Source organism: Emys orbicularis, chromosome 10 (genome assembly GCF_028017835.1).
Source record: "Emys orbicularis isolate rEmyOrb1 chromosome 10, rEmyOrb1.hap1, whole genome shotgun sequence".
NCBI classification, from domain to species: domain Eukaryota; kingdom Metazoa; phylum Chordata; order Testudines; family Emydidae; genus Emys; species Emys orbicularis.
The window spans coordinates 63,535,046-63,552,811 of record NC_088692.1 but is presented as its reverse complement, the minus strand read 5'-3'; the positions used below and the strand labels follow the sequence as shown (position 1 = coordinate 63,552,811).

At 40.3% G+C, this 17,766-nt stretch overlaps 1 protein-coding gene across 1 annotated transcript in view; it reads right to left on the bottom strand.

The window, feature by feature from the left end:
• Positions 1–875: 875 nt before the first annotated feature.
• Positions 876–17,766, bottom strand: part of ADAM10 (ADAM metallopeptidase domain 10) — a 113,607-nt gene continuing 96,716 nt past the window's right edge. Inside the window, exons 12-16 of the mRNA XM_065411553.1 lie at positions 14,842–15,025; positions 13,546–13,654; positions 12,086–12,306; positions 3,747–3,873; positions 876–3,138 (exon numbers count right to left, since the gene is read on the bottom strand). Coding sequence (XP_065267625.1) covers positions 3,044–3,138; positions 3,747–3,873; positions 12,086–12,306; positions 13,546–13,654; positions 14,842–15,025 — 736 coding nt within the window. The 3' untranslated portion in view covers positions 876–3,043. The remainder of the gene's footprint in view (positions 3,139–3,746; positions 3,874–12,085; positions 12,307–13,545; positions 13,655–14,841; positions 15,026–17,766) is intronic.

The following is a 17,766-nucleotide window of genomic DNA, read 5'->3' as shown; positions in this document are numbered from 1 at the left end:
GTTTTTAAGTGCTTACAAGTCATTTTTCCCAATTTCAGTTCACAGTTAGGCATCTAAATCCCTATTTAGGCACCTGAAAAGGTTATCTGGCTTCCAGAGGTGCAGAGCTCCCACTGATAATCTAATAATTCTTTTTGCACCCAACTGTACAATTTAATTCTAAGAGCAAGCAGTGATGTCAAAATCATGAAAACAATACATCAAAGCATGCTCAGGAATTCCTCAGATCAATTGCTCAGTTAGGGAAAGAAAAGCTTCAAGCATATATTCCTTACACCGCACAACTTCTGAATGAAAGATGTGGCTGGCAGGCCTTTTAATATAAATCTTAGTCCAAGCAGTTAAAAAAAAAATCAATTTTCAAAGATCTGTTCACTAAAAATTAAAAGCTATCTATATTGACAGTTTTAACAGACAGTAAAAATCAGATTTGCATAGCATGTTTTGAAAAAACTTATTCATTAGTTATCTTCAGTTAATTTTATATTGTCAGATAAAATGTGTCAGAAAATGAATTTATTTTTCACAAGATCAAGCCAACTAAAGATCTACCTTATACACCTTCGCAGTTATTAGCTTAATTTTTAAACATAACAGCAGAGAAGGAGTTTAAAATACTTTGATCAGAAATAAGAAACAGAATAAAGATAATTTTAGAGCTTTATCTTAAAAAGAGTGTTTTCACAGACAAATTTTATTCTATTTACTGCATGAAGCTCAAACTGGGAGATGTGGATAACACTTTCTGGTGTATTCATAATGCAGTTATTCTTGTTAGAATGGTATCTGTGGTGAAAGACAGAAAAAGTAGGAGGAAGCAGCATTTGTATACTCCTTTTGCTTTGAGTTTAAAAAGCAAGCGAACCTTCAAGATAATTTCATCAAGTCTATTTATTAATGCATTTCAAGTTTCAAAAAAAACGTACATATCTTTGCACAATACTTTATTTTTTGCAATTTTAGTAAAAATTTCCAAAGTGAACAAAAAAAGATACTGTATAAAACACAGTGGACATTAAATTGACAGTAGTATTAGATCTCGTTTGTCTTGATCTCTTTTGTTTTACCACATTTTGACTTGCAGTGGAGAGTTCAGTGCACATTTCTCTTTTCAGAAAACATTTAACTTAGACTCAAAATAAAATAGGGCAGCATGTATCTGCTGAAACCCCACCACAGGATAACACTACGAGCAAAAAATTTACATGTCCCAAAGGTTATATCACTCAAGAAGTTACTAAGAACTCTTGCTGAATTAAAGTCACCATTTTAGAAATGCAAACCCACTTCCAGTCTTTGCACAGTCTGAAAACAAATGTATTTAAAATGATTTAAAAGCAACTACATACATTTCTAACTTATTAAGATTGTTTGGAATTATTTATAGTCTATGGGGTTTCATGTACAAAATTTGTCTCTAAACCATGTACAAAAAGCTGTATTTTGAAAAAAGTCACCACATACTGTACAAGTTTACAAGGAAGAGATCCCATTATATTCTGTAATATTTTTGGCCTTGCTGGCTTGCGTCACATTATGAGAATGATTGTGTAAACTTTATACTCTTAAAAAAAAAAAAAGAAAAGAAAGAAAGCCTGTCCAACCCTTAATAAATTTTCTCCTAAGCAAAGCCAGGAAAATTATAGCCATTTGCCTCTAATTAGCTTGCAGCTTTTGGAAAACAAGCAATAAATATGTCACGAGCTTAAACTTTTGTAATGCCCCTTTCATTTCTGCATAGCAGTAAGCATGTTAAGACAATAAATGCTTTTGTTTTCTTTTTTTAAAAAATGCCAATTATTTACATTCGTACTACAAACTTTGGAATGGGACATTGTGCTGTTTGAACTTCACTACCGTTATAAAATATTTAAGGGAAAATCAGTTGGCTTAACTACAATTTTAAGTCAGCTACAGTAGCTGGAATATTACTGTATTTTAGTGGTTATTCATTAACAGTATCATGCTGGAAAGTTATCTAAATATTTGATAAATTAAAAAATAGAAACTACAGCTTTTCATCCTTCCCATTTCTTCAGAATCATGAACGTAATTACCACACTACGAATATCTGAACAACCCAAATAAACCGGTTGCAGTCCTTAAAAAACAAATTGTATAACAGGCATATTTCTCTACTAAAGCATGGAAATATTTCATCCAACTCTTCATTATTTAACAGAATAATCAGACGAAAATTAAAAATACTTATGCTGAACTACAAAAAAATCAGACATTTATATAAAATGTAAATTTGAAACATTCTGGCATATGCGAAGTTTGCACACTTGTTGCATGTATTCCAAAAAGAGCATTCAAACTTGTGTGCTATGTCTTAGCAGCTGTTTGATAAAAGATGAAATGAGTACTTGAACCAACTCTGATCCTAATAAAAAAAGTTTGAATTGATTCAAAACTGCTGTGTAAAGCATTACAGAATCCTTGACCATTATACACCTCCATCCTCTGTTATCCTGAGTAAGTCAATTAAACAGTAATTTCTTCATTAATAGCGGAAAAGTTTTATAATACAAAGAAACATCCATATTGCAATTCTTTTGTTTACAATTGCACACAGAAGTACGGGTGTACATTAGAAATACGTCTGCATATAACAATTTATATACATTGGCAGGTTATGTCTCCAATGTTGAGGTGATCTAGCTTCCTACCCCTTGATTGGCTGTTGAAAAATATATACAGATATATTTTCAATTTGTGAATAAAAGTTTTACTAGAGCCATGTTTGCCTGCAAGTGAAGAAAATGCAGCAATGAAGAGCAGAAAAGGGGAAAAAAACATGATAATCTAAGACTTTTGTGCCATTAGGTTAAAAATATCTGTAAGAAAATCACTTCTCTCTCTGGAAGGTCCAATAATTAAAAATTAAACTCCTCCACTTGTTTGAGGACATAACATCTTGCCTTTTTTTTCTTCTATTTTTGTTTGAGAGTTGGACTGGGGACAGCGACTTAATAGGTTTTCTTTGGAGTGAAGTTTTCCCATTGTAGGCACTAGGAAGAACCAAGGCAAAAATCTGTAGTTAACGTCTCATGTGTCCCATCTGATAACTCTCCCGGGGTCTCTGACGTGGTGGTGGTTGAGTCGTTTGTGGTGGCCTCCTCCTCTTTAAAGTGCCTGTTGTAAACAGAGAAAAAACGTAAGTTGTTAGGGGGAAAAAAAAATAAAAGAATGCATTTTTAAAAGAATGACTGCCAATAAAATGAAGTACAATTCTGGGTAGGCAAATTAAATATGAAGGGATATTTTCATGCTTTGTGAAAAGCACAGTATTTAAAATTGCAATAAGAAAAGTTTTAACAGACAACTACATGGTGTGAACATGTAATATATTGTAAATAAACTGCTACGTACAATGATTTTCTGACAGAAATGTGGTGTAGGGAGAAGGCGTAAAAGGAAGTCTACATTAGTAATTGCAACCACTACTGCTATTCTTTCCACATATTCCATATGTTTATAGTCCCTATTTTGACTAGGAGGAAGTGAGATGTAATTTTATCTCTGTCTACACAGTAGACCAGATTTGAGAAATAGTTCTATGGGGTTATACTGGCACAAAAAAAGCAACACACGTAACCTTGTAGTTTCACAGTGCCAGACTATGAACTATAGAACTTTAGCGCTACAGTTTCTCAACACTTGAAAAGGGCAAGGCATATAGTTGAAAATAAAGGCTCTACCTTCTTACTTCTCTGTTGTCTTAATCACTTGGATGTACTTACCTGGGAGTGGTTTAGGAGGAGGCAACTTTGGATTACTGCTCGGAGTATGAACACTGCATATTTTAATGAATCCAGCCATTAACATGATCAGAGCAATTCCCATAAGCAATACTGCCCACCAGTGAGCCTAAAACACATTACAAAACAAGGTTTAAAAAAAAAAAAAAAAAAAAAAAAAAAAGACAGTACATTGTTAAATTTATTTGGCTGAATTCTGTAAGGTTTCCCATACAATGACTAACAAGTTACATAAAATAAATTAGTGGCATTAATGAATGCATCTAATAATCCATTTAATCATGGTTAGGCATTGATTGCACCTAATCTGGGTGAACATAGACACTAAACTCCCCCAACTTGATAATAGCTTTTCTGAGCTCTAGCATTGTTGTTTCACTTAATGATTAATTATATTGCTATTTTATTATAGTAAAACTTCTAAAAGTCACAAATATTCCAGTGCCAGCTATTTATAAAAGCCAGCACCTTCCATGGATTTGGCAGACATATTCCAAGGCAGTGAGTAAATCAATTCACAGACTGCAAGAAAAAGCCAAAAGAAAAAGGACAAAGGATTAAGTTGCTGTATTGCAGCTTGGGGCAATTCAGCAACTAGGTAAGAATCTGCATATTTTTTCAGAGCTCTTAGCTGACAATCTGGCCTTTGCTTTGCATGCAGAAAGTAATGAAATCTAGCCATAAAGTAAAATTCAGTTACAACTAATGTTTTGTCATTTTTTCATAGCAGAAGACTGCAGAAATTGATGCTTAAATGCTGTTGCAATGCAAGTAAATATACCCTCGGGAGAATACACAAAAATATAGTCCATGGAAGGAAAGGGAAGATTTAAAACAAGTTCTCCTTCCACTTAAAATAAATAAATAAATAAATAAAATATATATAAGGGAGAAGTCCTTGACTCTGGAATTCATTCCTCCTGCCTCCACTTGGACCCAACACTGGCCAGGATTTATTACTTTCAGGACATACTGTAAACATTTCAGTTTATTAGAGGCTTAAGGAGGAAAAAAAAGTGAAAATGGAGAAGCTCATTTTACTGTTAGATCTTTTAATGGTACATTTGACCTGTTCATTAAGTGTATTAATAATTCTTAGGCTATGTCTACACTACACACCAGTTGTCATTACAAGCCATAATGAAAAGTAAGTGATGTCCACACTGCTATGTAGCTACATGTCAGTGAAAGGCTCTGGAGAGAAGCAGCAGCAGCGAGCTGATGGAACCTTTCCCCACTGTATCTCACTACCAAAGCCCTCCCTCACAGCGGGGAGAAAGCTCCAGCAGTGGTGAGCTAGTAGAGCCTTTCTGCACAGCTCCCCGCTGTAGGACTCTTCCTCTGACAGGGAAAGGCTTCAGTGGTAGCCTGGAGAGGGACTGCATGGGCTGTAGAGAGCTGTGTATGGTATAAAGCTGGGTAGATGCCCACAGGCAGTGCCTCACTGCCTACACTACTATTAATACCCAGGGGGTTCCAAACTGGTGGACAACAATATCAAAGACTACAGTTAAAGTTGTCTAACACCTATTATAACGTTATTTACAGTTACTGAACTTAGACAAACTGGTCATTCAGTTGGGAATTTTCCATACTCTCTCTCTGCCACACAATGGAGGTTTTTATAAGTCTGCCACTTTCAAGAAATCATTTAGTGAAACAGGTACTTTTGCCTATGTTAAATTCTGACATTTTAAAAACAATTCTCACGCCTCAAGGATTCAAATTAGGAATTTGTTACTTGGCAGGGAGGATGTCTGAGGTTGGAGATGTGTCATTTACTGTCCCCCGTGAAAGCAGACATATATTTGGCCAAGTTATAATATGCAGAGAATTTGCATATGGGCACTACAGTTTGATCCCTACTTGTCCCTTATTTTCTCTACAGTCCAACTGCACTGCATGTGCTCCCAGGCCCCAAGTGAATCTCCTGCATTACGTGCTTAAGATAAGAACAGAGAAAGCCTTCCAGCTGAAACACAGGCTGCTTCCTGCCACCTCTCTATTCTTAAAATACTTTTTAGACTAAGGGAAGGTGCACTGGGCTGGGAATAGAAGACTGAGTCCTAGTCTTATCTTTCCTTGAATAATATTAATTCTGTGTATTTCACAACCTATATTAAGCAAGCTTTCGTATACTTAAATTTGGAGGGAGTCAAGTTTTCCGCCCATCAAAGATAACTGAGGATCTGAAAACCTGCACAGGTTCGCTTCTGACAGAAGAAAGAATAGAACCTATGTCTCTAATACAGCAAACCAAAATCTTATCTAGTTAGTCACAGTGCCTCTCAAAGAATGTGCCAAATCTATGTGCTTGGTTATGTCATCTTATACAAGAGACAGGCAACAGTGAGCAATGTGCAAGCAAAAAGCATAACTGACAAACCACCACCACCTACAAATTTTCTTTCAGTCCTCTGATCAAATCAAAGGCCATTCTCCACTCCCAGATCAAGAAATAGAACACAGGAATCCCAATTCCCAGCATTTCAGTGTCGCACAGCAAAAACCACTCACAAATTGTGTGCCACAGTTGCACATGAACCTTTCTTTTTAAGGAAATTCTATAAAAACGACATTAAAAACCTTGTTACAGTTGAAAAGATAAGCATTCCAAAGTTAAGAAATGCCAGATTTATTGTGCAACTTTAATTCTGCCCCCTTCCATTTTTGCTTTATGACAGTCTAATTACATAATCACATGCTATTTTTTCATAGGCCTCTAACATATTGGGAGGTGAATGCGGCAAGGTTTTGTAAGCAGTGAGACTTGAAATGTGGAAAAAAAGATAGCAAGCGATGATGTAATTAAAAACTGTATAATAATGCATAGGCACAAAGGGGCAAAATTAAGGTTGCACAGACAGCTGTTAACTTTTTGAATGCTTTAGTTTGCAATCTATAATAATTTTCATTTAGTAGTTTTTATATGCCATATAAATGAGGCTGACAGATTTATTACATTCCATATCTATACATATTACTTCTCCATTTGCTGCATATTTAAAATCTGCATGCTTATTTCTATACAAATTCATGAGATTACTTATCTAATTTGTATATGCTAATAGTAAATGTAATATTTTATCAAACATTTCTCAGTGCTATATATTTTGACTCATGCTTTTGATTTGGTGTAAATGGAATATTTTTAGTTCAAATGAAAGTTAAGCCATCACAAATACACTTAAATTTCACGTTTAAGCATCTAATTCCCTAGAAGTGGGGTGTCAGTTTCGTATTTCATCATCCATACAAAGCTTAACATATTACCTGGCTGGTTAATGCAAACTACTTACCTGTGACTGGAGTTCTCCTGAAGGTAGCGTCCTCTAAAGAGCCAACTCTTTGGCCAGGTCCTTGATGCACACTAGCAAGCTTAGTAGATAAAGTTCAGAAACCCTTATGAGGCAGTTAAAGTTAACCATTAATGCAGTTAGGAAATAGTTATGTATTGTGTACTAGACTGTTTAAAGATAAGATACGGCTCCCCTTACCCCCACCAAAACACTGCTATAAACCTACACTACAGAGGTATCTATGTGAAAAGGAGGGGCACAACAAATAGGGGGCCCAGGCCCACCTCCTACTTGGCTGGCTCCGAGCAGAGACTCCAGCAGCTGCTGCCTCACCTTCTGGCCATGCCCAAGACAGCAGTATGCGTAGGCCCTACCAAATTCACAGCCATGAAAAATGCGTCACAAACCTTGTGTATGCTTGTACCCTATACTATACAGATTTCATGGGGAGACCAGCATTTGTCAAATTGGGGGTCCAGACCCAAAAGGGGTTTGCAGGGGGAGGGGGTGTTGGAAGGTTATTTTGGGGGAGTCACAGTACTGCCACCCTTACTTCTGCACTGCCTTCAGAGCTGGGTGGCTAGAGAGCAGCGGCTGTTGGCCAGGCGCCCAGCTCTGAAGGCAGCGCAGAAGCAAGGGTGGCAATACCATACCCAGGGCCGGCTCCAGGCACCAGCCGACCAAGCATGTGGTTGGGGCAGCACCTTGGGGCGGGGCGGCACTCGGGTTTTTATTTATTTATTGGTTCGTCAGGGCAGCACTGAAAGGAGTTTTTTTTGTTTCGGCGGCGCGGCGCTCGGGGAACGGGGCTTCGGTCGGCGCGGCGCTCAGAGGGGGGCAGGGGCTTGGCACGGCGCTCAGAGTGGGGGGCGGGGGCGCGGCGCTTGGAGTGGGGGGCGGGGCTTCAGGCAGCACGGCTCTGAGGCTTGCGCGGCACTCAGGGGGGGCGGGGCTTCGGGCGGCGTGGTGGGGATTTCGGCGGTGCAGCGCTTGGGGGGGGTTCGGCTGCGTGGCGCTCACAAGGGGTGGTACGGCAGCGTGGCGCTCGGGGGGGGGGGGGAACGGCGGGGCAGCGCTCTTTTTTGCCTGGGGTGGCAAAAAAGTTAGAGCCGGCCCTGACCATACCAGGCCATCCTTCCTTCTGCACTACTGCTGGTGGTGGCTCTGCCTTCAGAGCTGGGCTCCTGGCCATCAGCCGCCATTCTCTGGCCACCCAGCTCTGAAGGCAGTGCCGCCACCAGCAACAGTGCAGAAATATAGGTAGCATGACCGCAAACCCCTCTACAATAACCTTACGATACAAGTTGGGGGGGGGGCATTTTTGGGTCAGGACCCCTACAATTACAACACTGTGAAATTTTAGATTTAAATATCTGAAATTGTGAAATTATTTTTAAAACCCCATGACCGTGAAATTGACCAAAATGGACCATGAATTTGGTAGGGCTTTAAGTATGGGGCAACACTGCAGCCTGGGACCCACTGACCATACAGGAGTAACAGGCTGGAGTGCCACATCCCTGCCCAATGAGGAAGCCCCTGCCAGAATCCTGGTGCTGTGGGCTGGCAGGGAAGGCCCCAGTACTTCCCCAAATTCCTTTCCCGTGGTGGGGAGGTAGTGGGGGTTGCAGCCCTGATACTGGGGCTTTCCACAGGGAGCTGGGGGCCCGCAGACTGCACAGTAATTCCCCTTGCGCTCTCTGGCCTGTGCCCTGCCCTGGCACCGGGGGCCCTGGGCACCCCAGCACTTCCTTCCTTGGCTGCAGCACCACAAAACTGCCTGCAGCTGTGTCTGCCCTGTCAGCTGTATGTGAAGCTGAGCCATGCCTGTGGGGCACACTGCAGATTCTTTGCCCCAGGACAGGCATCCTACTGGAGAACAATCTTCTCCATGGACTCCCTCCTTAGGAAAATTCTGTGCCCCTAGAGTAGAGTGACATTAGCAAATTCCTTTTCCTCTCAAAAAGGATATTTAGAGTTTACAGAGAACTGACTGTGTGCAAATACTAGAACAAATTTATTATGATAGTTTCTTAAACCAAAAGGGAAGCGTTATATACCTATACTGTATTAGGTATTCATCAAGCAATGAAAATTGCATTAATAAATGACAGCGCTTCAATAACCACTAAATTATGGTCAAGTGAGTAAATCAGAGTGAATTTCAGTAAGATTTGCATGTTCAATTCTTTTAGGATGCTTTGGAAAAATCAGCTTTAATTTCTAACATATTAATTGTTGGTCTGAAAGAGCGGACAAAAAAAATACTGAGGACTGCTCAGTGGATGTATTCATATTATAAATCCCTAGATCGGGGTGGGCAAACTTTTTGGGCCGAGGGCCACATCTGGGTGGGGAAATTGTATGCAGAGCCGGGCAGGGGGTTGGGGTGCGGGAGAGAGTGCGGGGTGTGGGAGAGGGTGTGGTGTGCAGGAGGGGGCTCAGGGCAGGGAGTTGAGGTGCAAGAGGGGTGCGCGGTGCAGGCAGGGGGCTTAGGGCAGGGAGTTGGGGGGCGGGGTGCAGGAAGGGTTTGGGCTCCAGGGTGCAATGGCAGGCTCCCTGCATGCCTGCCCTGTCCCCACGCCGCTCCAGGAAGCGCTGCGGTCCCTGGGGGAGGGCTCCATGTGCGCTGCCCTTGCCATGCCTCCAGGTACCTCCCCCGAAGCTCCCATTGGCCGTGGTTCCCCGTTCCCGGCCAATGGGAGCCGCGGGGGGCAGTGCCTGGAGGCAAGGGCCCCGGGGGCCACAGGCCGGATCCAAAGCCCTGAGGGGCCGGATCGGGCCCGCGGGCCGTAGTTTGCCCACCCCTGCCCTAGATGCTAGGATTACAAGGGACACAGGACAGCACATCTAATTTCCTACATTTAACGCAAGCTATGCTGTACCTAGACAGTTTCATTTTTAAAAATTTCCACAATGACCTATCTTGCCAGGCTGTTCTATTGTCAAATTGCCCTTACTGTTGAGGAAAAACTTCCCTTCTAAACTTAACGTTTCTGGCCAGCCTTGCAGGTGTCATTCTCCCTGCTTATTTTGGAGTAGAACTATCAACTCCTCCTTAATTTATTTAAGCTATGCACGATCCTCAAATTTTTCTTTATACATCATATTTTTCTTCAGTTGCTCTTTGTATTCAGTGTTATTGTGACCATACACAATTAGGTCTATAAAAGGAAACCAAGTAAAAAAATAAGTTTCAAGATGACTAAAACCAAAACTGACTAGTAAATGTACACAAAAATACAATGGAAACAGAAACAGATCAATGACATTACAAAGGTAATCTAGGCACAAGCTTCAGCTGGTACAGAAGACTTGCCCACCTTCCCCATAGGTAAGGCCACCAGGAGCACAATGAGCCTGTGCTCAAGTCCCTCCATTGGCACGAGAAACTGACCCGGAGCCAGTTTAAATCTTTGGTCCTGATCTTCAAAACATTTAATTGATTAAGTCCTAGCTACAACAGAGACTGAATTTTAACCTCTGAACCACAGAAGTAGCTGTGCTCTTCTGGGACAATGCAGATCATAAAGTCCAGAATGAAAAACAGGATTGCTAGTAACAAAGCATTTTCAATCTAAGGCGCGTGGCTACAAAACAAGCTTCCAGAGCAAACTGAGCATATCCTGACTCTGACTGTCTTTAGGAAACACTGCCAATCCTACCCCTTCAGAGAAGGCTTTCCATTACAAGACCACCACTAACATTAATACCCCCTTCTACTCATAAAAACCCAACCAAAATCAGAAGTTATCCCAAAACAAATCTAAAATTAATAAAATATAAAAAATAAAGAGAGAGAAGTGCCAGAGACTCAATGTCCACTAAGGATTTTGTCAGATTCCTCAGTGACGGGTGGCAGTATAAAACCCTAAAACAGACAAATCGACTGAGTCTTAAATATACACTATAAGAACACTGTGGAAGTGTATAGGCTAACATTCAGACACCTATTTAAACACACCAAGTAAAGAACAATGTTAGTATAGTGAAAATAAGCAGCTAATATTTGGCCTCAGAGTGGAGATGAATCCACTTAGCATCATATGCATCTAATAAAGGGCTCAACAAAAATATACTGTTGAACAGACATTTTAAAACTATGTTGACGGTATAGAGTTATGATTATGTATAGTTCATTTATGAAGTTCTGACAGATATTTTTGAAATGAATGGATGGTTGGTTAAGATTTACAGTGAAAAATCTGGTACCATAGACACATGTAATGAATGAACTATACAGACAAACTATAGATGTACCTAACACAAAGGTGAACAGAGAAGTCCAACATGGAAAGCCACCCATGTTTCCTTGCAGCTCTATCTGCTGGATACTTCATTGGAAAAGTATAATCCCTTTAGGATAAGGGATCAGAAGATATGCAAAAAGCTACTATGCCCTGATGTTCTGAGGAACTGAGCACCTACATAGCAGGACAAAAGTGTTAAGAGCTGGAAAAAAAAGTAAGATTTTTAAAAAATTATGGTGACCACTCAGTAAAATGAAGAGATATTTGCATGGTTAGAAGCAATATCGTACTACACATACCATAAGCCACTTGATTCAATTTGTCTCCAAAGGATATTGAACTTTACCTGCTAAGCTTGCTAGCTGGATTATGAGTGTGAAGAACCAGACCAAAGAGTAAGGATTGAGAATGTACTTTAAGGGTATGTCTACACTGCAGTAAAACACCTGTGGCTGGTGTGTGTCAGCTGACTTGGGCTCATGGGGCTTGTGCTGTGGGACTATAAAATTGCAGTGTAGACAATCAGGCTCTGGGACCCTCGGCAACCCAGCCTGTGCCCAAGTGTCTACACTGCAATTTTATATCACAGCAGTCTGAGCAAAGTGTCATAGGTCAGCTGTGGGTGTTTTACTGCAGTGTAGACATACCTTAAGAGAACACTGAAATACTGCATATATAGTCATGTTTATCATTAGTCACAAACATTGAATAAGTTCAATCCATTTTACAGGACTCTTTTATACTTAGGTTTCCAAACCATTAAGATACTTACCACAATCCATTCTGCAATATTTTCATACAGCTCTGGATTAAAAATTGCTTTCTTTAGTCTGGCTAGAGGACCATCAGCATCTACTAACCGACATCTCATGAATACATCACAATAGCCTTTAAAATCATTGCAGGGGGATCCAGGTTGAAGCGTAATGGTTTTGAGATGGAAATGCTGCTCCCACTGACTAGATCCCGTACTTGCACAAGTCATTGGATCCACTGAAAAAAGTGAATATAATTGAAGACTGGATTTTATTTCAAGACAAGTTTATAACAAAATACCTTGCACATGCATGAATGTGTAAAAGAATATCCAACCCACTACTAAAAATATATTCTTACCCTATTAAAAAACTTATCAGGAAGTGGTAATGTAATTGTCTTTCATGAAGGTACTATTAACTTGAAAAACAAAAATATTTATGACATACTGTATATACTCGTTCATAAGCTGAATTTTTTTAGTAAAAAAAGGAAGCACCAGAGAGGGGGTCAGCTTATGAATGGGTATAGAGAGGGAGAGGTGGGACACAGCCCCTCCACCAACAGAGGGAGCAAGGAACCACAACCTGCAGAGCCAGAAGGGAAGAGGCGGGGCCAGAGTCTCTCTGTTTCTGGCCACGCTGCTCTCCCCCCAGCCTCCGAAGCAGCTGCAGCTCTGGGGCTGGCAGGCTGCAGCCATGCTGCTCGGCCCCGCCCCCCAGAGCAGGCTGCGGCCGCACCGCCCAGCCTGCCGGAGCAGCTCCAGCCAGGCCAGAGACATCCTCCCCAGATAAGGTGGGAAGGGATGGGATGGGGGGGGTGTGGGGGTCCCAGGCTAGGGGTGGGGTCGTGTGGGGGGTGATCACAGGGGCTACTGCCCAGACCCCCAGCCTCCCCCCCAAAAAAATTTTCCCACCAGTTGCTGTCCCGGACCGTCAGGGTAAGCAGCTGGCACGCCAGGACACTTTGTTTACATAAGGTTTACCTCCATGCCTGCGGACACTCGAGGTAAACAAACCATCTCGGCCCACCAGCGGCTTATCCTGATGGCCCGGGAGCCAAAGTTTGCTGACCCCTGAATTATAGGATCGGCTTATGAATGGGTCATAAAAATTTTCCATTTTTACTTATCCATCGTGCGGGGGTCGGCTTATAAACAAACCGGCTTATGATCGAGTGTATACGGTATCAATGGCCTATCAAATGGGCATTTTACTATTAAGGTCCACTGAGTAGCTTTATGGGAGAAGCACATTATTACTTATGTACTATTATGAACAAACACTGAATTATACTTTGTGTATTTCCAAAAAATGTGTTTTGGAACAGCAAGACCAAAGACTTTTTCCACATGCTGTAATTCTTACTCACTCAAATATTTTTAAACCACAAAGGTGACTTTAAATAAAATTAAGTCTAGTAAAAACCTTGAGAGATTTACTATTGTAGTAGTGTTTAGAAGTGTGCAAATCTTACTTTTTTTCATGCAGCAGACATGGCACAACTCTTTATCATCCTTGCCATCTGAACTAGCACATGTACATTCCTCCAAGCCATACTTCTCACAGATAGAACCAGCACATTGCTATTGGAGACAAAAGGAGGAAGAATAATTCAAAATCAGGTTCTTTGGTATGCCTTATTCCCATAAATGGGGGAGGCATGCAAAACAGAGTTGCAACAAATACATAGCACAGCAATATGTACAAAAAAATTCTAAATCAAGACCACAGAACTGGAATAGCCATTCATGAAAATAAAAATAGCTCAAGAGTGTGAAAGATATGGCATTTCAATGTCTTCTTTCCTTTAGGGGAAAAAAATCAGTAGCAGGAAAGTCTATAATACTGTATGTAATTCAATGTTTGGATGATCACAAAATCAAATTCTGAAGCAAGCAAATGAGCAGTGATCAAATTATGTGAAAAAAGAAGGGGGGGGCGAACTTTGAAGATGTTCCCTTCTTGGGCTAGATTGCTCTGCATGGTCCCCTACAGTATTAGCAGTTTTAAAGTACTCTCTGACCATATTGGAAATAAAATGCCAAAAAATTCATTAATACACAGAGTTAAGGTTGCCCATGGGTAGCAGGTCTTAACCTAAATTTGGGGATGTTCCCTGTTGGTGTTGGGCAGTTGTGCACGCGCGCGCGCACACACACACGAACGAAATGGGGAATTTTATGATTCTCCCTGCCTTACTAGATGTGGTGGGCACATTTCTAGGCTGGCATGAAACAGACACTCCCTATGGGCAATGGATTGTTGTGCGAACTACTAGCAGGATTCCAATATGCTAATGCTCCCCCTTGTTCTGGCTGGCTGGCTGTATACATTCCTGGCAAGTGCACAGTCAGCAAATGCTCCTTGCTCTGCCTGGCTTGCCATGAATACACTCTGGCCAGGCAGAGCATTTTGTAGGGAACTGTTGGGAGAAGTAAGGGGGCCAAAACACTCCACTTCGCAGCACCATGGAATAGGCGAGAAATAGGGTAGTTCAAAGCATGAGGGGCCTGGCCTCCAGTAACTCAAGCACTGCAAAAGAGAATATTACCAAAAGCAGTGTTTAAAAGAGTAGCTGTTTCAAAATAAGGTAACTATGGGGAAGATTTGTCTTCCCACTACTTTTTCTTCTTTTTAAGATCACACTGGGTTTTCTGAAAAATAAGGCAATACTCTTATACTATCCTCAATAAGTGATAAAGCCATATTGCTTCAAAAATTGTGCTCTGCGATATACTGTTAGTACAACAGTTCTGAACATTAAGCTCACCCCTTTAATGCAAACTTGTGTGTGTCTGTTGCAATCTGTGAAGTTTGGCTTGGGATCAGATGCTGGACAGAGAGCAGTGAAACCATTACACATTCCTTCTCTTGCACAGTCAGAATCATTCCGACACTTATCAGTCTTGAGTTTGAAGCTACATTGTGCAGTACAGCAGGGGCCTTGACTGGGGCTACAAAGAAAAAAAACAGAAAATATGTATTCAAAAAATGCAGATTTTTTCTGGTGTTTCTAATGTACCCTGAATAGCAATATTGTTCAAGTCTTCTAAATTTAAGATTTATTGATTAAAGGAGATAGAATAAAGTAGAACTTGCTAAGAAATATGCACGTTTAACTGGAATACCACTTAAAACTACAACTGCGTGCAAAAATATTGTCAGTTTTGTTATTTCCAATTTGTGCCAACAAAATTTAAACTGAAAAATGTTTTTTTGTGGGTAACAAACGTTTGATATTCTGCATCCAGCAGTCTTCTTGGTCTCAACTTTAATGATTAAATTATGAAAATCAACACCATTTACGTTGCTTACACTAGAAAAATTACTTTTGCATGCATGTTTACATCTGAACACCTTCATAAAAGTCAAGTATCAGGGGGTAGCCGTGTTAGTCTGTATCCACAAAAACAACAAGGAGTCCGGTGGCACCTTAAAGACTAACAGATTTATTTGGGCATAAGCTTTTGTGGATAAAACACCTCACTTCTTCAGATGCAACTTCATAAAAAGTTCATAAAAGTGAAATTTTAGGTTCAGATAACATTGCCCAAGTTAAACTCACTACCCGGAGGAAGTTTAAAATTAAAGATGAAGTCCTTTCACACTGAGGAGTGAACCCCAAAACAGTAAAGAATCTGACACATCATACCTTTCATCACTAACAGTAATTTACCAATGTTACAGAACATTACTGAAACAATGAACTTATATAATTTCAGTTTACTTTTACCATTTTCCCTCATTTTTGAGGATTAATCTAGGCTAGGCAATTTCAATTTTTGGTTCTCTCTCTTGAGGGACACATTCACATCCTCCAAGTAAAATATTGTTTGAGATTTTAAATGGGTAAAAGTTGCACATAGCTTAGGATGGATATATAGATATAGATAGGCCTAAGCTACTAAAGCAAAGTTTATATATTTACTAGAAGTATCTATACCCTTTTCAATATTTTTGGTTACTTTCATATCATGCCATATGTGTTGCATTGCCTAGAAACAACGTAACACAGATGAAGTTTGATATGTAAAACCCAAGTGCCAGAAAAATCTATTTGATACCAAATTGTATCCTTGAGTCACCTTCCTTCTAGGAAATGTATCGCATATGGCATGCTATGAAAATGACCAAATTCTGAATAAATGTGGTAGATATTTAGTCAATACCAGCCTCTACCTGAAAGTTCTCTCATAAATACGGACTTTTCAATATATCTTGCCATTTGTAATTACTTGCAGCAAGTGGTCCAAGGAAGTCTACTGCTGTAAGCAAGGGTTTGCTTGGGCTCATTACCGTCACATTGCTATCTTAGGCATGCAAGTTGTATTGATGAACACGATACTATAACCATTTTTGCTATCATGTAGGCTTCACGAGTTGAATTGTCTTCTAGTGCCAATCCTTGATTTTTTGATCAATGCCACTTCAACAGAAGTTCAACACTGGTGTCTGGCAAGCCATTAAAGTTTAATGTATTCATAGACACTCTGGCAGCAGTGAGGATGAAAAAAAGATATCACATGCAATGGGGTTAGAGAACAAAGCAGCCTTGTATAGCTATGAGCCAAGAAAAGCTCATGCTGCTCTTAAATTAGGTCTTGTCTACAGGAACATTTATTGCATTGCAAACAGGGGTATAAATCTACCCTACAGTAAGTGTCTGTGTGGACCCTGCTCCCTCATGCTAAAAATTCTGAAACACACTTCAATTTACCCCGTTTTGAAACTGGGAAGATAAAAGTGTCCGGCAGCAGAGTCCACAGAGTTAGTGCGCAGCAGGCTAGTGTAGAATAGATTTACACCCCAGCTTGCCAGACACAAGCCCTTAGATAGCCTTCTAGATTTGTCAAGATTCTGATCTGCTTGCATTCTTTATTCTCTCCCCAAAAGCAACAGTCAGAAAGAGAAAAAAGGGTAGGGATCCAATTGATTCTCCCGCCCTCCCCTTGCAAATCTCTGATATTACTTAACATTAAGAATAACAGACCAAGGGAATGACAAGGGATTAATTACAGTTTATACAGCCTTTCTTAGCTCAAGACCACCAGAGAATTTTTACCAGGGTACATATACGTACTGAAATCATCCAATGACAATACAGTCACCTAAAGTATGGCCTCAGTCCAGGTACTAGCGGGCAGATGTTCATAGCATAAAATTCTTAACATTTGACAAAAACTAAACATTCCATGGCAGTTTTAGTAAAGGAGTCAATGATTGAATTAACAGTAAGACTAAATTTATCAGCAGAATTTGTCCTAACCATACCTGGTTTAATCCACGTTAAAGCTGCATGGAAAAGTATGTCCTGACACTGCACATTTGCACCTTCCTCTAGCTAAAGAGAGACCTTCAGTCTTAAGAGCTGTCAACCTGACCCTTTTCAGAAGCACAAGATATACTGAGTGTCCCTGCTCAATTTTTCTGCAAAACATCCAAGATAGATCAGATAAGCAAGTAAAGGGACCTATAAATTTGGATTTCTTTTAAGACCATGTCTACAAATGAATGTGTTACCTTGCAGGATATAACTAATGTGATAAATATGATTTTGCCCTGAGTAGGGACAAAGACAGTAATGTTTAAGTGTGTTAGCTGGTTGAATTTAGCTCAAGGGATAACTACAACCAACCAACATTTTTAAACACAACTTGTCCCTATCTATCCTGGGCCCTAAGATGTACTTAATGTA